Source organism: Hydra vulgaris, chromosome 06 (assembly GCF_038396675.1).
Source record: "Hydra vulgaris chromosome 06, alternate assembly HydraT2T_AEP".
Taxonomy (NCBI): Eukaryota; Metazoa; Cnidaria; class Hydrozoa; order Anthoathecata; family Hydridae; genus Hydra; species Hydra vulgaris.
Genome location: NC_088925.1, coordinates 9,304,115 through 9,329,262, shown reverse-complemented (window position 1 = coordinate 9,329,262; position 25,148 = coordinate 9,304,115). Strand labels below are relative to the sequence as shown.

At 29.6% G+C, this 25,148-nt stretch overlaps 3 protein-coding genes and 1 long non-coding RNA gene across 5 annotated transcripts; 3 read left to right on the top strand and 1 right to left on the bottom strand.

Moving 5' to 3' along the window:
• The first annotated feature begins 2,200 nt into the window (after positions 1–2,200).
• LOC136081173 (uncharacterized) lies at positions 2,201–2,533 on the top strand. Its single transcript, XM_065798470.1, has one exon. The coding sequence runs from the start codon at positions 2,201–2,203 to the stop codon at positions 2,531–2,533; it is 333 nt and encodes a 110-aa protein (XP_065654542.1).
• Positions 2,534–11,037: 8,504 nt separating this feature from the next.
• Positions 11,038–14,063, top strand: LOC100203050 (proto-oncogene Wnt-3-like). The gene is given in 5 exon segments (NM_001287363.1): positions 11,038–11,186; positions 12,198–12,448; positions 12,664–12,941; positions 13,073–13,171; positions 13,491–14,063. Coding segments are annotated over 5 exon segments (1,092 nt in total). The 5' UTR covers positions 11,038–11,109; the 3' UTR covers positions 13,878–14,063.
• Positions 14,064–19,290: 5,227 nt separating this feature from the next.
• Positions 19,291–20,319, top strand: LOC136081172 (histone-lysine N-methyltransferase SETMAR-like). The gene has a single exon (XM_065798469.1). The coding sequence runs from the start codon at positions 19,291–19,293 to the stop codon at positions 20,317–20,319; it is 1,029 nt and encodes a 342-aa protein (XP_065654541.1).
• A 1,645-nt stretch (positions 20,320–21,964) lies between these two features.
• LOC136081632 (uncharacterized) lies at positions 21,965–23,363 on the bottom strand. 2 transcript variants are annotated; one of them, XR_010638965.1, is made up of 3 exons: positions 23,076–23,363; positions 22,399–22,494; positions 21,965–22,267 (listed from the first exon to the last, which is right to left on the bottom strand). It is a non-coding gene; the product is annotated as an uncharacterized LOC136081632 (long non-coding RNA). The 2 variants fall into 2 exon arrangements; XR_010638964.1 differs by lacking the exon at positions 23,076–23,363 and having other exon boundaries at positions 22,399–23,069.
• Between the last annotated feature and the right edge of the window lie 1,785 nt (positions 23,364–25,148).

The window sequence follows — 25,148 nt, the reverse complement described above, 5'->3', positions numbered from 1 at the left end:
TTAAACAGTGTTCTGAGTACTACCTATGCTTTGAGTCAAGTTCTTCAATCTAATTTTAAAATAAATAAAGTACCAAAAACTATAAAACACAAAAAACCATTGTCATCACCAAGTTCTCTAAACCTATCATTCACTAATATTCGTGGTTTTCAAAGTAACTTTTCGTTTGTTGAGTCTCATCTCTTGCAAAGTTGACCAGACCTACTTGCTCTTTGTGAGACTAATTTAAGTTCAGCTGTCTCATCTTGCAATCTTAGTGTTCACCCATTTGTCGTAAAACTAGGTTTGAATCCATAGACTATTCTTTCATGTGCTTTCATTTAGCACCACTTCACTCTATTGCCTTTCTCTTTGTTTTATATCGCTCTCCTTCATCTCAGGACCGCACTTTTTTTGAAGTTATTTCTGATCAAATTGACCAAGCCCTCTCTCTTTATCCATCAGCTAATATAGTTGTTGTCGGTGACTTTAATGCTCACCACTCTGAATGGCTTGGCTCTAGTGTCAGTGATTCTGCAGACATTAAAGCCCACAACTTTTGCCTTTCTCAATCCCTAACTCAAATAGTCAAATCTCCAACTTGCTTTCCAGACAACCCGAATTATTTATCTTCTCTACTCGACCTATGTCTTGTTTCTGATCCTAGCCAGTACTCAGTTTCTCCACATTCACCCTTAGGTGCTTCAGATCACAGTTTGATCTCTCTTAAACTAACATCTCATTGTTCTTCATCACCTGAATCCCTCTATCATCGTACCTCTTACAACTACCTCAAAGCTGACTGGGACTCTTTCTGTGATTTTCTTCGTGATGGCCCTTGGGTAGAAATCTTTCGTCTTCCTGTCGACAAATGTGCTTCTTACATAACTTCGTGGAGTCAGGTTGGCATGGAATCTTATGTTCCCTCTAGACGAATTCAGGTCAAGCATCACTCTCCTCCATGGTTTTCCTCACATTGTGCTGCTTCGATTGCCAATCGAAACCGTTACTTCTATATCTATCAGCAAAACAATGCTCTAGTAAACAAAAATCTGTTTATTACTGCTAGAAACCATTATTAAAAGGTTTTGTCTAATGCGAAAGCCTGCTATTCTCAGGTCATGAAATCTCATCTCAAAAATTAGGCTCCACGACTTCTGGAGAATCTTTAATACTATTAGAAATAAGGGCAAATCTATAATTCCACCTCTCTTGTATGGTTCAGACTTTGTCACCTCACCTAACAACAAAGCTGAATTGTTTGCTAAAAACTTTTCATCAATACCATCTCTTGATTCCACTAGTTGCGTTCTACCTGATATTGCCAACAAACAGGTTGGTCCATTGCTTGACATTATTATTACTCCAGCTTCTGTATCTAAGGTGATTTTCTGCCTTGACTCTTCTACTGCGGTGGCCCGGACAATATACCTGTTAATGTCTTGCAGAAGTGTTCTCCGGAGCTGTCGTCCATACTCTCAAAATTATTCAACAAGTGCTTATCAGAGTCTTGTTTTCCAGCCTGCTGAAAGGTGGTATCTGTTATCCCTATTTTCAAAAATTCTGGAGAGCGATCTGACTCGTCTAACTACCGTCCCATTATTTTTCTTCCCATCATAAGCAAGATTTTTGAATCTTTAATTAACAAACACTTAATTTCTAATTTTGAATCTGATAACTTACTTCCTGACCATCAATATAGATTTAGATCTTCTCATTTTATAACTGATTTGCTAACAGTAATAACCGATAGGTTTTATCGTGCATTAGATAAAGGTGGTGAGGTTAAGACCATCGCTCTTGACATTTCAAAAGCTTTTGATAAAGTTTGGCATGCTGGTCTTCTTCATAAGCTTTCTTCTTATGGTGTATCTGGCAACATCTTTAAGATTATTGAATCCTTCCTTTCCAATCGTAGAATAAAAGTTGTCCTCAATGTCCCCTTATTCTGTAACTTCAGGGGTTCCTCAAGGTTCTATCCTTGGCCCTATACTATTTTTAATTTACATTAACAATCTTCCAGATATTCTCACATCTAAGGTGGCATTGTTTGCTGATGATACTACCATTTATTCTTGTCGTGATAAGAAACCAACACCCTCTGATTGCTTGGAGGGGGCATTTGAGGCTGAAAAGGATCTCACTTCTGCTATAGCATGGGGTTCACAGTGGCTGGTGTTTAGCCAATCGTTATCGCAATAAGTTAGATCTTCCTTCATCTATGAACGGTGATGTACTCAATGTGTCATCTACTCTTCATTTTCTAGGATTAACTCTTACTTCCGATCTTTCTTGGAAACCATGTATCAAATCAGTTGTAAAATTAGCATCTGCTAAGGTTGCATCACTTTATCCAGCTCACTTTCTTACATCGGATTCTATTTTCTATCTCTATAAATCTCAAATCCGGCTTTGTATGGAACACTATTACCATATCTGGGGTGGATCTTCTAATGATGCCCTTTCTCTTTTAGACAAGGTGCAAAAATGCATTGTAAACATAGTTGGACCTGCTCTTGCAGCTAACCTCCAACCGTCGTACACATCGTCGTAATCTAGCTTCTCTTTTCTACAAATACTATAATGAGCACTGCTCTAAAGAGCTAGCGTCTTTTGTGCCATCTACTAAAATTCATTCTCGTGTTACTCTTCATTCAATTTAGAGGCTTCTTTAGTTGTAACAACAACTAAAGCAGCCTTCTCGACTGTAGTGGTTTGTAGTGACCAACTCCTCGACTGTAGTGGACTGTAGTGACCAACTGTAGTGGTTTTTTCGGCCTTGAGGAGGTAAATTAACACACAAAAAAAGGCTAGACACAAATTAATGAATTCTCTTCTTTTCTTTTTTCTGTGATAACATCAGAATACTATCCTTACTATTTATCTGTGTAGTATCAAGTAACAATTACAGATTTAACGACTGTTAAGTTTAAGGGTTAAAGATAAATAATGTAACGTGAAACATTTTGCTAAAGTGCACGGTTAAATTCTTTAGGAATAGGGGAGAACGGGGTGAGATGGGACATGGGGTGAGATGGGACTTGGCAATATCTCAGTGAAAAATTTAATAAAGCAAAAGTTTTGTATATATGTTATAAGTTTGCAACAGCTTCTTCATATTATTGTGTTTTTTAAGTTTCAGAAGTTGTTTTTTTTTTCGGATTATTTGCGAATATGTAATAATCTAACAATTTTCCTGGATTTTGAAGACATCATTAATATTAAATATTTATGTGTTGTTTGCATATATTTTTATGTTTATGGTTTTTAATTATTCACTATTGTTTTATTTAACTACTGAAGAAATATGATTAGCATATGGCTACGAGAACTATATAAAATAAAGGTTTTCTTACACCTACTAGTATTGGGGTGACTTGGGACAGGAGAAGTGGGGTGAAATGGGACACTGTTCAATTTTATCATTCTTTTAATTTACTGTACTTTAACTTTTATAATCAACATTTTTGTAAAAAAGCGAGTGATTAGAAAATTATGTTTATGATAAGATTTCAATGTTTACTTTATAGTAAAGTGTTTTTTATCATAGAAAATAATAATTATTATATTGGATTTCTTTGTTATTTTGTCCTGAAGACATCTTTCACAGTAAGTATTGTTTTAATGCCAATCATTTTTGTATTTTAAATTCGGTTTAAATAAAGTTCTTCACTATTAGCCTTATTAAATTTAATCACATTATAAGTTTTATAGGGTTTTGATACTATTTTATTTTCATTAAAATAAATTTAAAATTTATAGCCTAATCTGGATTTTAATTAATGCAATTAAAAAGAGCATAATTTTTTTTAATAATGGAGTGAGTAATATGAGTAATAATTTTTCAGATGACAAGAAAGTACAAACGAGTGACAAGTCGGTTAAAGCCTGATGCTCATACAATAAAAGCTGCTGTGATGGCTGTCGAATCTGGCAGTTTATCACTACAAGCAGCTGCACAAGACTATACAATTTCAAAATCAAGTTTACAGCGGAAAATAAAGATTAATAAAGAAACTTCTTACAGTAACTTATACTTTGATGAACAACATAATTATATTTTTAATAAGACACAAGAAGATGAACTTTCAATATATCTTCGTCAAGCATCTATGCATTATGGACTTGATGTTAGAGAAACAAAGCAACTTGCATATCAATATGCAATTAAAAATGACATTAAAATACCAGAAAACTGGAAAAAGAATGAAACAGCTGGAACTGAATGGTTTTATTTATTCTTAAATCGTACAAAATTATCTATTCGTACGCCAGAAGATACCAGCCTCAGTCGAACAACTAGTTTCAATCGCACAAATGTAGATACTTTCTTCAAAAACCTTCAACCACAGAACTCATATTGATTGAGCCGATGGATAAAGCTAAGGAAAGCAATGTTGTGCTTTTGTCATTGTCACCCCATTGCAGCCACAAACTCCAACCACTTGACAAATCAGTATTTGGGCCATTAAAGAAATTTTACAATTCAGCATGTGATTCATGGTTAAAGGCACATCCAAATACTCCTATGACGATATATGACATTTCTGAAAATTTAGGAATAGCTTATACGAGAGCCTTTACTTCCCAAAACATTCAAAATGGTTTTAAAGCAGCTGGCATTTTCCCGTACGATCCATATGTTTTTGGTGATGTCGAATTTTTATGTTCTTATGTATCTGATTGGCCAATTCCAGCAAATGACAATTCCAACAAACAAACAATCCCCACATCACTGTGTATTGTATCTGAAGTTATTAATGAAAAGAAACAGCAAATCAGCACTTCTGCCTACCATTGGACAGCAGAAGATATAAGGCTATTTCCAAAAGCGGGTGAAAGGGTGGCAAAGAGAAAAAGTGCAGAAAGAAAATGTTATAGGTCTCTGGTATTGACTGACACACCAACAAGAAATGAACTAGTTGAAAGCTTATCTGAATGTAAAAGAAAAAAAGAAGATAAAGATAAGAAAAAGAAAAAAAGTTACCCCATCCTCCTCCATGCATCAACGTAATTTTGACTCAATTTAAACATCAAGCAACCTGTTGAACAAAGTTACAAATGCATTTAGAATGGTATTTTATTTTTGTTTAAAATAAATAAATTTTGTGTATTGTTATGTTTTATAAGGAGTAGAATAAACAATAAAATAATGCTTAAAATTATTTGTTTCTATTTTTGTCCCATTTCACCCCAACCATTGTCCCATTTCACCCCAACATGGGGTGACATACGACAAAAATTGTCACTTTAAAAAACCAAGTCCTTGAACTTAATTTGATGGTTAAATAATGGGTTTTGCAATAATTTAACATGAAAATTCATTGGACTATAGTTTTAAACCGATTTGTATGGTTTTTGTGGAAAATTTAAAGCGCAACACGCAAGCAAATTTTTTTGTCCCATCTCACCCCGTTCTCCCCTACAATAAACTTCCTTGTGAGATGACTATTTTATTTAATATCATTAATACGCGTGAATGACCAAAAAAAAAGCTTCTCTTAAAAATATCTTTCTTGTCTTACTATACTATAAAGTTATAAATTGCGACTAGAATATACGTTGTGAGTTAAATATTATTAAAAGTAGTAAATTATCACTATAAAAATGCCGTAAAATATTAACAACTGCATGACAAAGTAAATGCTTTAAGTTCGGTTAGCGAATGTTTTTTTTAATTTGTTCGTCTGGGTTAACAAAAAATGCTTTGATTGTTCAATTTGTCTACTTATTTAACGTGACTTAACTGACCTAATACGTTAATTAAGTATCCGTAAACTAACGCATGCGCAGAATATCATTTTGTCTAATTTAACAATCTACTCATTTAACGCGACACCGGCTAACGAAAAACAATTTTTCGGAAGAACTCAAGCGCCTTTATTTTCTTACTAAGAAAATAAAGGCGCTTGAGTTATTTAAATATAAGTGGGCACAAAAAGAATGGGAAATAAGTACAACCACAAGGCAAAAAACATCCTAGCCACGGGCTTCGAGAGTTGACGACGCACGAGTTTGTAATAAAAATATACTACTATAAGAAAAACCATAATATAGTCAGCTTATACCATAAAATCAGATTGTTTAGGGCTTAGCCACAAACCGATATGCAATGACCGATCTCTATTTTTATTCCGTTTTTATTTAGCTTTAAGTAATCGCTTCTAAAGTCAATTTTACACAGCAAATAAAAATAAACTTGTCTTAATTATTTATAGTATTTTTACTTTAAAAATAAGTTGGAGTATTATATTATTTTTTATTTCGTTTATTATTTTGAGGTGTAGCCTTAGCCACAAAGGCTATACCCTAGATCCGCGCCTATATCTCTCTCTCTCTCTCTCTCTCTCTCTCTATATATATATATATATATATATATATATATATATATATATATATATATATATATATATATATATATTGATTGGTTCAAGACAATATATATATATATATATATATATATATATATATATATATATATATATATATATATATATATATATATATATATATATGATTGGTTCAAGACAATATATATATATATATATATATATATATATATATATATATATATATATATATATATATATATATTCAAGACAATATATATGTATATATATATATATATATATATATATATATATATATATATATATATATATATATATATATATATATATATATATATATATATATATATGTATATATATATATATTGATTGGTTCAAGACAACCAATCAAGTGCTGTGCGACTTTGTCTCGTTTTTTTTACTAAAACTGACTACTAAAAGTTTTTAAGAGCGTGCTGTTTCAGTGTACGATCTTTTTATGGGGAATAAACAGGCATAATGGCAGCCTTTGTAGGGCTGTTTTTAGCCCATTTTTTGTTATTTTGATACTTGTAGATGACTTAACTAGCCAAATTACAAATTTTTTTAAATTGAAATAACAGAACTAAAAAGTAGGTAATACCATAGATTGGTTTTTCTTTGTGTTTATGCAACAATAACGTTGATACAAAAAATGATGGTTCATTATTTGTGTCAGCGTAAAATAACGTAAAACAATTTATGTAAAGTAAATTTAAATTTGTTTTAGTAGGAAATAAATCTATATAATAAAGTATTATTTTCTACTAAAAAAAATATCTTCAAGCCATTAACAAACGATACTAAAAACTGAAAGGCATAAATTGTCTAAGCGGACTTATTTATTGTGAAAATTAGAGTTAATGTTGGAGCTAATTCTGTTGTCCAATTGTTCCAGTACGCAATTCATAAAATGAAATATGTCATAAAATGAATAATATTAATATTTTATTTCATTCAACGAATTAATGAACGAACTCCTTCTAATAGACAAAAATTGAGTTCACATAAAAGAAAGCTGGAGATTGGTAATAACTAAAATTGCCATTAAAATCCTTCTATAATTGTATTTTTCTTTACAGTCTCCTACTAAAAGAAAGATTTCAAAACAATTTCCCAGAGTTTAACATTTTATTTCAAAAATACAGTTAACATCTTATAAGATGTTAACTGTAACATTGTTAAATAACATCTTATAAGATGTTATGCAAACAAGATGACTATAGTTGTCTTGTTTGTTTTTTAAAAATAAGTCATTAAATAAACAAAGTAAAGAATGGAGAAATCAAAAGAAAATGAAAATCCTAAGAATAACTTTGCTGTAAAAATTTAACCTGTAAATGTAACTTTGTAGCAAAAATTTAAAAATAATTTATTCCAAGAAGTTAATAGTTACAAAAAAATATTATCATTATCAACAAAATTATTCTTCATCATTTCATATTTTTTGTTTGTTTATTCAAAATTTTAATGTTTTATTCAATGTTACAAGTCCATATTTTCGTGGAATTGAGTACCATGATTGTAAATCAAAGATTGTATACAGTTTTACATCAAGATTATAAAGATACCTGTTATAATGCCTTTATTATCTTATAAAAATTATAATTAAATTTTAGTTATCGAGTTCTATGAAAATGAATGCCAGTAATGTTTATTATGACTTGGTCTGACTAATTATGGTGCAGAATTTAAATTTAAACATGTTGCTTTGATTTAAAACATTTTTTGTTCACTCATTAAAAAATAAACAAAATCAGGAAAAGAATTATTTGGTAATTTAGAACATGTACGTTTTGTAATAGAGACTTGTAGACTAATAGACCGCAATAGAGGTACATTCTTAACGCAGTTTGGCCTATGAAAAAACTATACTTACATATTGCTCTTCATATTGCGAATTTAACAATTGATCTTGTTGTTAGTGTATTTTTAAGTATTTAAAAATCAATTTCAAACTATAATAGTATAAACGTAAAAATTATATTTCATGTTAATTTTAAAATTTGTAGATCAATTTATGTTTTTGCAAAACACGACTTTGTTAATTATAGAGTAATATAAAATTATTTGTTTTATTTGTACGACTATTTTTTTTTATTACTTGTTCGCGCAGCAACTAATTTTTGTAAAATTTCAGCGAAAGACTATTAAAAATTATCTTTGGTCGAGATTTTAACACATCTTAGGAAGTCGTTAAATTTGAGCAAATAAAGTTAATTAGCATTTATATATATATTGAAATCCTTTATTAAATTTTCTTTCAGAACAATCATAAAAGTTGTCACGAATTTTTTTTTCTGAAGCAACAAACATTTTAAACAACAATATATATATATATATATATATATATATATATATATATATATATATATATATATATATATATATATATATATATATATATATATATATATATATATGTGTGTGTGTGTGTGTGTGTGTGTATGTGTGAGTGTGTGTGTGTGTGTGTGTATGTGGTATGTGTGAGTTCGTGTGCTTGTGTATGTGTGTGTATGTGTGTTTAATCTTATTTGATATCTGTAATTTGCTATGTTCTTATAAGAACATTTACTCTCAACAAGGTTGCAAGTATCAAATGACTAAGTTGAGAAGATTAACATTTATTAGAAAACAAAAAAGAGAGTTGCAGAGCAAGAAAACGATTGACTGTACATGTCGACTGTAAAAATTGACTTTGAATGATAAATAAAACTGCAAATTTGAAGATGTTCACTTAAAAAACCCAGAAACGATTTTAAGTAAGAGGAGCAGGTAAAGGATGCAACTAAATGATGAGTAACGCGAATTAGAGTTCTGGTTGATGGAACAAATATCGATAGGTAATTTGAGCAGCAACCATGTAGTTTTTGTTGCTACTGGTTACCAAACTATGGTAACAACGTAATGTTGCCATTATCCTTTTTTTAATTTTAATTTTAACTATTTTTTAAAATTTTAATCCCTCGCTCTCCATCGGTAAAAAAGAAGACAATGGCAACCCTATATTTAAGTATAATGATGTAAAAGATTATCATATATTAACATATTAAACTAACATATTATTGTTGTTTTAATACTATTTCTCAGATTTTTTAATTTTCATAATGACTTTTTTTTATAGATTTTTATTACTTTTATTTTCATATTATTTTTATGTTTCATTTTTATGTTTTTATTACTAATATATCTATTATCAATCTAAAACAGCGGAACAAACATCTAGATAATTGTTGACCTCATATTCGCCTAAAAAGCATATGTTTATAAAGTAGTTATCTTTGTTTTGCATTTAATAATTTTAATAAATATTCGTAACCAAAACTCTGCTTTTTCAAATTTACAAATTTATGTAAACGTTAAAACAATTGAACGTTGTTTTAATGGAAAAATTAACAACTTTACTATCTTTATAAGTTTGTTTAGTTTCAAATTTTGTATAATGTAGCTTGAGTCTAACAATATTAATAAATCTAAAATAACTTTTTATTGATGCTAGCTTTTATACATCTTTAACAGCTATGGCGCCAATAGAGACAGCGGGTGTTTTATTGAGCTACGCAGTTATTGTTTTTTTTTAAATCACTCTTTATCAAATGTTAACAAATAAAGATCCTGATTGCATCCCAATCAGCTCATTTGGAATATGTTATGACCAACCAAATAGTTGGCAAAGTAGTTGTAAATTATGATGTCATCTTCTTATAGGAAAATGACATCAGTAAATAATCGTCAGAAAAAAACGTCAGAAAATAAGTGACGTGTTATAATTTTGTTTATAATATATATATATATATATATAAAACTCATCGATGACAGTACAATGACCAATAAAATGTTCCTTTGATAGAGTCTCCTAATATAGTTATATATATGTTATCTTGGTAAATTGTACAATTGTTTTATTAAATATTTATCAATTAATGAAAAATTTAAATTTATAGAGGTTATGCAATGTTGATTAAAAAGATGTCGATAACATATTAACGAATAGTATATGAATATATATATATATATATATATATATATATATATATATATATATATATATATATATATATATATATTATGCGCATCAAGTTTTATGTTTACTGACGTTTCCGTGCCTTCTAACTTCTACCTACTCAAAAAGCTTGAACTTTTATATTTTTTAATTAGTATATGCAAATAGACGTCTTAAAGTTAAATCGATACTTCTTTAAAATCTTTACAAACATTATCATGTGAAATATTTGGCTTAATATATCAGAACAGCTATATCAATTTCACTGTAATTTTATCGCACTGTGCATATTATTAGATATTCAATAACCCATTGTGAAAAGGCTTAAACCCGTTTTTACTTTGTTGCTTTAAAAGTTTGATTTAACTAACCGCTAATCATTATAAAATGTTATTAATTTATAAAAATTTATCTCTGCAAAAAAAGATTCAATATTAACACAACTACTACAAATATCTGTCTCAGGATGCTGTCAAAAAGTTAAACAGGTCATTGGAGTTAACTTTTGTCAAAGCGGTATCCCTATTCCAAAAGTTTCAACGTAACCGTGTCAATTCTTTACATAGCAAATAGAAAGGGTCACCGATTAAAGAAAATAACAAAAGGATTCACACGTGCTAATCGTGCGCTTTAAAGATGACTGATTGTTTCTAACTTTATTTGAAATTTCACAAGAAAAGTTTTCACATTATTTTTTAAAAACAATGCAAAAATAAACGCTAAGAATATGCAGTTTTAAAATATGCATTTTTAAAGAAAATGGGCACGACGCGTTATAAAGAAACTCTGTTTTGTTTGTTATTAATTTTTATGGAAACTCAAGCACAACTCTGGATGTAAGTAGTTTGCTGCTTAATAATTTTTACAATCAGTTTTAAAGTAGTTATATCAGTTATTGATTGAAATTGATTTACATCGGAGATGTTTACTTCACACTTGTTTACTTTAATAATGCTTATGGGTTAAATAATTTACGGTTGTTTTATCTGCTCGTGGTTATTTCGTTCATCGAGGTTTTTGATATTAAGATTGATTTTAACATGGTAACTTGAATATTTTTGAAATATACATTTTTTCGGTGAAAGTATCAGTTTAAATAAAAGAGTGAATGGCTCAAAAAAAAATCAACTAATAAGCGAGCAAGTAGTGAAGAGAGTAAGGAGTAAAGTAAGCAAGTAACGAGTTACGGAATTATATAATAATAATAATAAGTATAAATACTTTTCAAACAAAATTTTTTGAAAATAAAAGCACTTCAAACAAACAAAAAAAACTGCAATGTTTTATTTTTTCGGCAAAAAAGTTTATTTAGGGTAAAATTTATTTGGTTTAGACTTGAGTAAAGTTCAGGCTATGGTACGTGTGGGAAAATGTTCAGGTTTTTATTGCTTATAAATTAATGTATGATATTGTATACAGAAATTTTACTTAACTTACGATTGATAATTTAACTTACATTATCAAGTGCATAAAAAATCTATTTTATAAAAAGATTTTATAAAACATAATAAAAACATAAACTAATTAAAAACTAAAACAAGAATCAAATCAAGCAAAAGTATAAAAATTTGTAAATTTGTCTAGACATAACTTGATTGTTTCGAGTATTTTTATTTACATGATATAAAACAAAATGTTTTAAAATTATTGAGAAACTACCACTGGTAAAAACTAATTAAATGGCAATGATGTCTATCTAACCCTAAGCGCCCATCTGACCCTAACAGACAGTTCGAATTAAAATAAAACTAAAGAAAAAAACTATCATAAAGTAAATAATTTTTATTGAAATTCTTGAAATAATACCCATGTTGTTGAAAATTTCACCTAATGTGTTTATACATAAGGGCACTTGGGACACAAACTTCAGCAATTGAATCCAGACCACGTTCATCAATCAATAAAAATTTATGTCGAGCGCTTTATCTTCATCACTACCAAAGAACAGTATGTTTAAATTATACCGATCTAATGTTAAGCGTTGCAGAAGGAATACGACTGGGAATTGACGAATGTCAGGTTCAATTTAAGCAACGTAAGTGGAACTGTACGATAAACGAACATGGAACATCCGTTTTTGGCCCAATTATAACAACAGGTTTTTAATTTTAATTATTATAATAACAGGTCTTCAATTTTATACGACTAGTTATATATATATATATATATATATATATATATATATATATATATATATATATATATATATATATATATATATATATATATATATATATATAAATATATATATATGTTAACTATTTTTGGCTTGTACTGTAGAACATACATATTTAGTTCTCAACTTATTTTTAGCCAGCAGAGAAAGTGCATTTATAAGCGGGATTATATCTGCAGGAGTTGCGTTTTCTGTAACAGAGTCATGTGCAGAAGGAAAATCTGTCCACTGTCGTTGCGATAACAGTGTACGAGGTCAAACGGACGAAGGTTGGCGCTGGGGAGGTTGTAACAGACCAATCACATATGGCATATGGTTTTCGCAGTTATTTATTGATCAAGTAGAAAAAATTGTAAAAAAAAGAAAAGATCCACGGAAAATAATGAATCTTCATAACAACAAGGCTGGACGAGAGGTTTTTAAAATTATTTATTTAGAAAGCATTATTAAAATGAAATTTTATGGTCCTATTTAAGGACCAAAAACTAGAATCAGTTATAGCAATAATAGATATTTAATAAATATTTAACTTGAAATTATATTTAGGTAATAAAAAACCTTTTACAGACCGAGTGTAAATGTCACGGAACATCAGGAAACTGCAACTTAAAAACATGCTGGCGTTCACAGCCCCACTTCAGAGAGGTAATTTTTCTTAAAAAAAAATTATATGCAAAAAATGAAATTTTTTATTCAAAAAAAAATTGCCTGAAACGTTATTCTTTGTTTTATGGAAACCAAATCTTTTAAAAGCCGAATTTTCAGGTTCTTTAAGTCTAAACTAAACTTCTCCAGTTTCAAAAATAACAAAAAAAGATAATTAAAATATTAAAGTTTTTATGAAAGATTTATTCTTATCATAAAAATTATGATAGAGGTAGATCAAATAATTAAATACATTTATATATACTTAAATTCTGTAAGTAGATAATTTTAAGCAATATTAAGCATGTGTTTTATTCAGATTGGAAAATTACTTAAAGAAAAGTACGATTCAGCTCATGAAATGGAGTTTCTATACAAAGTTAAAGCTAACGGTGAAAGAAAAATAAAAGATCTTATTCCAAAATATAAAGAATATCTTCCCCCCTCTTCACTGGACTTTATTTACTATGAGGAATCTCCAAACTACTGCGTAAAAAATGAAACGTTGGGAATAGCAGGAACTCAAGGTCGTTCATGTAACATAACTTCTTCCGGAGTTGACGGTTGCGAACTTATGTGTTGCCAAAGAGGCTATAACGTAAATATTGTACAAAAAACACATTCTTGTGAATGCAAATTTGTATGGTGTTGCAAGGTTTCGTGTAATAGCTGCATTAAAATGACGCCTGAATACACCTGTAAATAGTCTCAAAAAAATAAAATTTTAATTCAAATTGAAAAAAGTAATTTCATGATGTTAACACAATTTTAAAGTGTAAGCTCTTTTTTTTAAGCGTATGTTTATTTATTTCGGTTGTAAAAATAATTTCATAAAAACGTATATTTATTTAAGTATTGTATAAAATGCATGAATACTTCTAAAAAATACATTCAATTTTGTTGCTTGTCCTTTTTTATACCCACTCCAATTAAATTCAAAAAGATTTTGTCAATCCATGATTTTAAGTTTTTCAAATTTTTGTAGTAAAGATTTTCCTGCTAGTGTATATTAATCTTTCGTGCTGTTCTACAAATCTGTATTATTATTCAAATCTTTCCTGTTTTATCGATAGGTTTCAAGAAAACACGTAATACAATTTTAAAAATTTCGTTCCTTTGGTATTGAAATAATACTACAAAAATAACTTTATGATACTGTTGTGATGCCAGTGGTGTTAGCTACTTAGTTACCACTACTTGTAGATTTACTAGTTATATGTATATATATATATATATATATATATATATATATATATATATATACACGTTAATATATGTATACATATCTATATATATATATATATATCTATATATATATATATATATATATATATATATATATATATATATATATATATATATATATATATATATATATATACATATATATACATATATATACATATATATACATATATATATATTTATATATATATATATATATATATATATATATACATATATATATATATATATATACATGTTAATATATGTATATATATCTATATCTATATCTATATATATATATATATATATATATATATATATATATATATATATATATATATATATATATATATATATATATATATATATATATACATATATATATATATTTAATTTTTTGAAAAAACCCTGAAAAGTTCTGTAAGCTTAGTTAATTTTATGACATGATCTAGACTGTAAAACAGCTTATTAGGCCAATTAAAATTTCTGTTTTACAACTTATGACGACGTTAGACCATCTACGAAGTTTCCAGCTTTATGAATTATCAGCAAAAAATAAAAAAGAACTTTGAGCTTAGTGTTTGGATACTACCCAAACTGAAAACTAGTCAGCTTTGTTAGCAGGAAGACACCTATGTGAACTTTTTATCTTTGCATCGCACGTTAGACTGGCTTGAACATGTTATCACCTGAGATGAAAAATGGGTAATCTATGTTAACCACACCAAGTAGCACTACTGGCTAGGGGCGGGAAAACCGCTAAGTTTAACTCTAAAAGTTAACATACACCCTAAATCAGTGTGCATTTATAAATTAAAAAACTATGGTTTGATTGGACGTGCGTGGCATTGTGTCGTAAAACTGCTTTTAGCAAACGTCACAATTACTGGAGCAATATACTGTGTTTATCTCAACAAACTTCAAGCAATCTCTTAAAAAATTCCTTTTGGTACAACAAAGTTTTTTTCTTCATAAAAACGCTATACCAAAACGCATTATGATGGCAATATATTGCAGCTTTGTAGCTAGCGATATTACTACCATACAACGATAACTATATATCGTAGCTTTATAGCCAGCAACTACATAGCTGCTACATAGCTAAAAGGATTTTCTGAAAAAAAAAAAAAATAATAAAACGCATTGTGTCAAGTTGTGTACACACTGTCCGCGACTAAAGCATTATATGTAATAAATTGTTATAAATTTCATTATATGTAATAAATTTCCAAACAAAAAAATATATACATATTTTTTATAACAATATTTACATGTCTCCAATATAAATATGTATACAAAAGCACACAAAAAAGTTATTAAACATATTTACAATACCTAAAGAAAGTTTAAAATGCTATTATGCGCATGCTTGACAATTGGATGAAAAGTCTTCTCTTAGTCTTTTCATCGGGAACCTTTAAAATATACCCAATATGATTTTCGATTAACAATTATATTCAACCAAAAAAAAACTATTATGCTTCTAAATTCTCGATTTAGAGAACCTAAATTATGGAACACACTAATGAACAACGAGTTAAAAACTATTTCTTCTCTTGATCGATTAAAAAATAAACTTTTAAAACTTTTGATAATTGACCTAGAACCTAGATAATTGAACTAGAGTTCTTCTAAAACTTTAAAATAGGAGTAATTGCTTTTTACTTGTTTTTTTTTTACTAGATTCTTTATCATATTTATTTTTGATCTTGATCTGAACCTTTATAAATCTGAAATATAAACAATTGTAACAGTAATATGTTTTATAAAATGTGTGCTAAGAAATGTATAAATAAGTGAGTGATAACTAAAAAAGGAGAATTTTCCTATCGGGCTATAATAAAAACAAATGCTTAGAAAATGAAAATTATACTTATTTTAAATTAAAGGTACATTACTTATCTTTAAGAAAAAATTAATGAACATTCGAATATGGTCCATCATCAGCAGTTCGACGTAGTTTTGTCATGATGTTGGAACAGGAGCATTGTACAGCATTTATATTGATTTGACGAACGCATCTTTTAAATCGGGTAAACAATTGTTTGCAATTCTTAGCTCTACAGTTGTTTTTGTATACTGACGAACTCAAATATCCAAAGAAATATTCAATTAGGCGACACTGAGGCAAGTTTGTCGGATTGCGGTTTTTTGAGACATATTAGATGTTTTCACTTTCCAAGAAGACTTGTGTTTTTTTGGCATAATGCGATAATGCTTTATCCGGCCAAATCAAGTAATTGCCATCTGAATGATATTTTTGAAGAAAGGGAATCAATATTTTCTTTAAACATTGACTTTGGTATACTTCTTGATTAATAGCCAAACCACTTAACTTAAACAATGGCTTGGAAATTCCCCTCTCAGATATGGCAATGTACAGCATCACTTTATGCTTAAACTTGTGTTTATATTTGTATTTTACTTTTGTAGGTGTTTGTAGAACTTTCATCTGCATAACATCAATCATTTCCTGGAACTTGCGTTTTGGAGAGGGGGAAGTAACTTTCGTCATCTAAAACAAAACATTTTCCACAGTAATTTCAGGTCATCCAGCTGCATTGATATTTGTTGCTCAGTGTATACCGGTGGTCTTTTTTTTTTTCGGCAGACTATTCCTTGTTTTTTCAAAGATTTGCAGATATAAGGCTGCGTACACTTAAACTTTTCTGCAGCATCTCGTTGACTTATTGAATCATTGTTGTTGAAAGCACCGTGAAGCAAACGAAGTCCCTTCTTGTTCATTGTTTTAGCTGGTCTTTTGCTACGTTTACGATTGGTTGTTAAGGATGCCAAAAAACGGTAAATAGTTGAAACTGGAACATTTTTGGTTTTAAAATGATTCACAGTAAACTTTTTTCCGAGATTTTCGTGCATTTGATAGAACTGTACAATGCGCTCGCGTAGTACTTCTTGTTTTGACGGCATTTTAAACACAACTAAATTAGCTGATGCAAAAGAAAACATATGATAAGTTTTTAAAAAGAGAGAGAATATAGTTTCACATACTTTTCTTTTTTGATTTAGGCGGTTTGACTTCAGAGGGTTAGAATTATTCTCATTTTTTAGTTACCACCCGTCATATATTTCTTGTATATTATATTCAATTTTTATACTATAATTTTGTGTTTTGTATAATAGAGTTACAAAAAAATTTAATTTATATGAAGTATACATTATAATGTATAAATATTGTTCATAATACTAGCTGCAAACTTCCCTTCTTTTGTTGTTCACGTGTTATCTCCTTTTTATTTATTTGAATTTTGAAATCTTAATGAATAAAAATTAAAGATAATAATAATTATAATAATAATAAAAAAGTCTTTTTACATTTGTATCTATATATCTATCAATAAATATATTTTAATTAAACTTTTAATTAAAAAAATATATTGATAAATGTATATTTTTAATTAAAATAAGTAAATTTTAATTAAAATTTACTTATTTTTCTAATACCTTTTTTTTTTAAAAAAGGTATTAGAAATAAGTATGTGTGTGAGCGCGGGCACTTGTGTGTATTTTGATATTATCCTAATTTGATATGAGTTATAAAACTTTAGACAACAAATTGGACATTATAAACTGTTTAATAATAAAAAGATAGGTTAATTAATTATTTATTTGAGCTTAGCTCCTGGCTGTGGCTTATTTGTTTCATGGCTTGCTACAACATTTTTGCCGGTTAGGGGCCATTCATGAATGATGTCAGTAAACAGGGAGGGGGTACTAAAAAGTTTGATAATAATTGACAATGGGGAGGGGGGCTTTGAAACCAAAATGATGTCAATTCAAACAAGTATAAAAATTTTAAGTTTAAACGAGCAGATTTTAAAGGTATTTACATCTTCAATGTGGTATAGAAATGGTATATTTGCTTTGTGGGGAATTCGATACAAGTTTCCAAAGGATATTAAATATGTCCTTGGGAAACTTATATCGAACGAAGTGTGTTATTATAAATAGAAAAAAGCAACTCAAATTTACTAAAAACAAAATCTACCAACAATTAATATAGAAAATATAACCATCATAAGAGCTCTGAATACAAAGTTTTTAGATGTTCAAATTGACGAACGCATCTCTTGGAAACCCTACATAAACTACATAAACACAAAAATATCAAAAGACATAGGTTTAATCTAGAAGGCAAGACCATTTTTGTCACAAAAGAGTCTAAAACTTGTTTACTTTTTCATTCATACATAGCTATCGTATCTATGCTAATATAGCATGGGGCAGTACCCACGAATCTAAAGTAGAACCACTTTACTTACGTCAAAAACACGGTTCAAGACTAGTGTACAACAAAAACAAATTTACTCACGCTATTTACACCCTTACTAGAGCAAATGAACACACTAAATATATTTCAAATAAATATTTATCAAAATATACATTTCATGTTTAAATATAAACTAAGCCTGGTTCCAGAACATTTAACAGCACACTTTTTAAAAATAATATAAATAAATACAATACAAGAGAACTTTAAGATACCGTTTTAAACAACAAGACTCTCAAAAGTCTCAATTACATATCGTGGTCCCTATTTATTTAACAAAATAATTTCCAGAAACGAATCACTAATAAATTTAAATGACGAACACTCTCTGAAAATAAAGCTAAAATCTACAATATTCAAATTAAACACCTATAAGAAATTTTTTTAAATTCTAACTTTTTTTTTTTTTTTAATTTTATTAGGTAACCAAAAAAGTTCGTGCGGTTTTTGGTAATTGAATTATTTTTAGCATTTTTTACAACACCCACATCGCACAAGGCAAGTAGCTTTGTTGCGTAATAGAACGCGTGTGTCACGCGCAGTTGCTGCATATATAGTGTAGGCTTGTAACGAGCTTACAGGAAAGGTTTTGTGTAAAGAAAGGATGGCAACCCAACCAACGATTATTCGATCTTGCTTACTTTACGAGTTCAAACTTGGAAGGAATGCAACACAAGCGGCCAAAAACATCTGCACAGCATTTGGAGAAGGTACAGTAAGTGAACGCACAGAACAGAAGTGGTTTCAGCGATTCTCTTCGGGAGATGAGTCCATCGAAGACCTGCCTCGTTCTGGACGCCCGTTGTTGGTTGATGAGGATGAACTGAAGGACGCTGTCGAGTCTGACTCCAGCCAAACTTGCCAAGAACTTGCAGTGAGGTTTGCTGTGAGTGTTGAAACCATCCGCCTGCATCTGCATGCGATTGGGAAAGCGTGGAAACTGAGTCGGTGGGTTCCGCACAAATTGTCGATCGACAACAAGAAGCAACGGCTTACGATCTGCACATCACTCTTATCACGCCACAATGTTGAGCCTTTTCTTGATCGTTTATTGACATGCGACAAAAAATGGATTGTGTACAACAATACCAAGCGTTGCTACCATTGGTTGTCCCCCGATGACCCCATCCCAAAGACACCCAAGCCCAATCTCCACGAGCGGAAGGTTTTGCTATGCATTTGGTGGACTACAGCTGGTGTGGTGCATTACGAGCTGCTCCCAACAGGTCAAACCATTACTGGACTGGTCTACTCAGCACAGCTGCAACGAGTTCACAACCTGTTGCTTGTAAAGCAGCCTGCACTGGTGCATAGGAGAGGAGTTCTGCTTCTCCACGACAACGCGAGACCGCACACCGCTCGCGTGACTCAGGACAAGCTCCAAAGCCTTGGTTGGGAGAGTTTGCCTCATCCACCATACTCGCCAGACCTCTCCCCTACTGATTTCCATTTTTTCCTTTCCCTGGGAAATCATTTAAAAGGACAGCAGTTCCGAGACCAGGACGCGGTTGAAATGGAGTTGAAAGCTTTTATAGACTCAAAGGACCGAGAATTTTTTAGAAGTGGAATAAATAAGCTTGTTTTACGTTGGGAAAAGGTTTTAGATGCTAAAGGTGACTATTTTGATGAATAAATGTACTTACTTTTGTCGTTTTGTGTGTTTTTATTATATACGGAAAAACCGCACGAACTTTTTTGGTTACTTGATATTTAGGTGCTCTAAGAAGTCCTTACGGACTTATCACAGACCACCGCGGATGAGCATTTAGTTGGAAATTCACGTCTCCTTCCTAACCGATGTCGCAAAGCTTGCCCAGAGGTGGATTTTGAACCACGGATCCTTTGTTTCTGAGGCAAGTACGCTACCACTGCGTCAAGGCTACTCTTAATATTTAAATATAAAATAATTATAATCAATAAATATTAATAATTTAAATATAAAAATAACAAAAACAAATCCTAATGAAAAAAAAAAAAATGTAATTTAACTTTTAATAGAAATTGATAGAAAAAATAATAATACTAATAATAAGGTATATATGTTACACATACATATAAACCACGTATAAAACTGGTTTTTATATGTATACACGTCTCGAAAAAAAGATACTCGATGACAAGACTGACTTCAGTCTTCTGCGAGCTTCCTATAACCACCAACAAGTAACTCTTTTTATCAATCTTACACAAATTTCGTTTTTATCGTATTAATACACAAACATTTTTTTGAAATGTGGCTAATAAACATATAGTGAAACATCTTATCATACCTCCAAAAAGTAGCCTTTCATTTTTATTTATTATATTTTTTATTTTAATTGGAAAAGTATAGATATATTTCTAGGATTATTTTTCACGTTCACATTATTATATTGTTGTATTTGATATTTATTTTAATCATGTCTTGGAAATGTATGCAACTATATTTATTTCCTACGTATATTTTGAACTTTATGTTTATGATATTTATATTTGTATATCTCACGGCTGTTTCAAACCGAGCTTAATGGCTTCTTGTTATTTTTTGAAAATATTGACTTAAGGGGTTTTACTAAAACTTCTATAACTTTTAAAATATTGAAGATAATTTTGTTTTGTAAAAAGAATAAAAACACTAATTAAATGTTTCATCTTACGACATTTAATGCATTAGTAAAAAAACTTCTTTAAGTTTAAAAAAAACGCGACAAATGATAAAATTAGCTGAATTCAAGTAATTTGATGTTACTTTTTAAAAAAAAAAATCAGAAAAATTTATTTCTGATAGTTATTCTCAAATATACCCATTGTTTTACCATTATAAAAACAAACAAAATCTTACTTAATTGTTTAAGGATAGCTAAAACAGACTTTATTGAGGTCTGAAAGCAAACCGCACTTTTCGCAAAGTTATGAAAAATGTAGTTAAAAGGGGGATTAGCTGTTAAAAGAGTACATTTTTAAATCTAGGAGTTCTTGTTTTAGAAACTTATTTACTAGGCCAATAAATTCATTGCATTGCAAAATAAAGCCAGATTTCAATTTTGGAATATTTAGTCAAAACATTTAAAGCTTAAGCATTTTTTTTTTTTTTTTGTGCATACGGTTCTAATAATATGGTGTTAAGTTGTTAATAAATAAACACTCACCAAGTCTAATAAAATAATTCATAACCAAATTTGAGTTTAAGTTTTTGAATTAACCTCGCTTTTGGTAGTAAAATTATTTTATAGCACTTGAATCTATAGTCTCTTCTCTCAGTAAATAAAGTGTTTGAATATACAAATAGCTAATTGAAATCTTTTGAAAATTTGTTTTTATTCCCATTAAAAACTGTTTTATAATCAGTTGGTTTACTGATAGGTTCTTTAAGTAGTAAACTATCTTTGTACATCCAATTGATATCAGATTCATACTCATGCTAAACCAGAAAAACAATTGCTCCACTCAAAATTTTGATAACGTTTACAAATTCCTAATTGATTGAACTAAATTTTTACACCAACTTGATATGAGAACCAGCGAGGAGGTATGTAGAGCAGAGGTACTGCAAAGGTAGAACTAACTTCTGGTGATAAACATCGAATGGATATGTAATATATCTATAAAAAAATGTTACATATAATGAAGGACAATACATAAATTAAATACACAAACATACAAGATCATACCCAAACAACATACCAGTTGCTCTGATCACAAGTTAATATATAAAAGCTAGATTTTTACATACATTTGATGCAAGACTAGTATTCCATTCTTTAATCTGAGCGAAGGTATTGCATAGGTATAAATAACTTCTGAAGATAGGAACAGAATGGGCACCTACCTAATATATAAAATCAATATATTAAAAAATAATATTTTAAACTAACATTACACAAATATTAGAACAGAATAAAATTATCTTATATATAAATTAAAGATCTCATATAATTTATCTTACTTGTAAATAGTTTTTTTTTGTTGTTGTTGTTTTTAATTTTTTAAATACTTTAACTAAATTTGATGACCACAAACAAGACAAAGACCTTGTCTATAAAGTGAATTTTCGCCACGCTCAGAACTCACAACACACTTTCTCACCTTAGAGGCTTGAAGCTTCCTATCAGCTTTGCTGTGCAATTCAAAGCGTTTTAAAACAAGATGCAGCTTCTGCTTCTGATTTCTTACTGAATGCAACTGTCTTAATTCCTTATTTACGCTATTATGCAAACACTCTTCCTCCTCTTCTCTTAGCAACCCAATAGTTTTATGGAATTTTACAAATAGTGGCACATTAAAAATAAGTTCATGCATTTCAAACCCACAAAATAATTCAGAGGAACCAATGTTGTCGTAGTCTAAATAAGAATCAACCACAACTAAATCCTTATCGCTACTAGCAAAAAATTTGCAAATTTAAATCACCTCTTATTTTAAAGACTGTCATTAAAATGGAAATGACATTGTTACTGATCTTATCTGTCCTAATTAATCGCTTAACAAAAGGAAAGTTACACCTATCTTCCCAACCATTTTTCCATCCAATATGTTGTTTTAGAATTTCCCTCTCAGTTGAATACATTGTTATCAAAATAATATTGACTTATTAATAAATATAATAAAAACAAATAAAATAATATTAATTAACAAATATATGCACTAGATAAAAGTGGATTTAACAACTTATCTGATATTAATTTGATAATCCAAAGAGAAAAATTCCGCGTAACTTTGTTTACTTTTATACTTCAAAAATTGACTCACCGAAACAGTTGTTTGGAGAATATTCGTTAATAAATAGTTTGGGACGTAACGCATAAAGGTTACGTCATCGCAAAAAACGTCAACACAAATGTACGCCAAAAACTTACACGATTAGTTGTAAAACATGATATTTTTGAAAACATATTTCATAACATAGCTCAAGGCACGTAAAATAATTTTTTTATTTTCATTTGCATAAAAGGTTGAAATTTCATTAACTTACGTCATCCATCAAAATAGTTACGTCTTGCATTTAAAAACGATCAATTAAAAAATATAAATGCTTTAAAAACAGTCTTTTTGTAAAAAATTCTCTAGGATGACGCAGGAATCTGATAGAATGGACATTTAGGGTTAAGTGTATTATTTCAAATATCAAGCACAAAGCTATGTTATGAAATCTTAGTTGGCCCAACTAATGTTTTCCGGAAAATATGCGAAAATTAGAAAAGTGGTTCTAAATTATTAAAATTTATTTTGGCAATATTTATTTTTGTACCAATTAATGTAAATATTTATTTAACAAGGAAAGATAGATCTTATAAATTTTTTTAATTGCAAGATGAAAGTATTTATATAAAAAAGTTACTATTAATTAAAAGTTTGTGAATTTTTATACTTTTTATGCGGAAATACTTCTTTTTTTGATAAACTCATGACGTCACGCTCGTTTTTATATTGAGTGAAACAGCCGTGATCTTTACAGCCAATCTGTGGTTTGTTACTTGTAAACACTTTGTAATTGTAAAATAAACATTTATAAAATGCTGTTACTTATTCTAGACCTACCTACATTGCTGTTCGATCAGGAAAACACGCATCCTCAACCGCTTTTGCTCATGGATTTGACTTTAAGCGGCTCTTGGATATGAATGAATTCGACTCAATTACCAGAGTTTGTCAAACTGATATGGTTAAGTTTATCGTTGTGTTTAGTATTGATGGGGGACACGACGAAAATCCCAGATATCAGAAAGTAATTAAAATCGGAATTCACCATTTCTTGAAGAATAACCTCGACGCTCTTTTCATCATGAAAAACGCTCCTGGATGCAGTGCATTCAACCAAGCTGAGCTACGAATGAACCTCTAATTAAAGAATTATCTGGGTTGATTCTTCCCACGAGCATTACGGAACTCATCTTGCTTCTTAAGGTAATTACAAATATTCATTGACAAAAGTTAATTCGCAATATGTTAAATAATTTTTAACCTATAGTAACCAATATATATTTTTAAATCAGGCAGTACAATAGATGAAGATTTAGCAAAAAAGAACTTTGATTTTGCCGGACCGGCTTTAACAGATATTTGGTCTGACCTAAAAATTGACGGTTATTCAACCGTTGCAGAGTATATTAATCCAGAGCAATCAGAGCTGGAGCCAAAGAAACTTTTATTACAAGATCAACTTTGGATTGTCCATCATCTTTGTCCAAACCGATTTTACTTAAATTGTGAAATGCCAAAATCTTTCTTGTTATCGGACTATAAGAAGCTCTTACTTTACTCTGATTAGAGCACGATTTCTTCCACCACCTGTTCCAGTAAGCCAAAAGATAGATGGTCTCAAAGCAGTAGATGTCTCAGATGAAGCAAGAGAGTTGTTTCCATTATCCATGTTTATGCCCATTGCATCAAACATTGAAAGGATTCTTCCTCAACCTGTCAAAAGATTTCTTATTCTTACGTATGATGCATTTTATCCATCAATTTAGTCTAGCTTAGCTGATA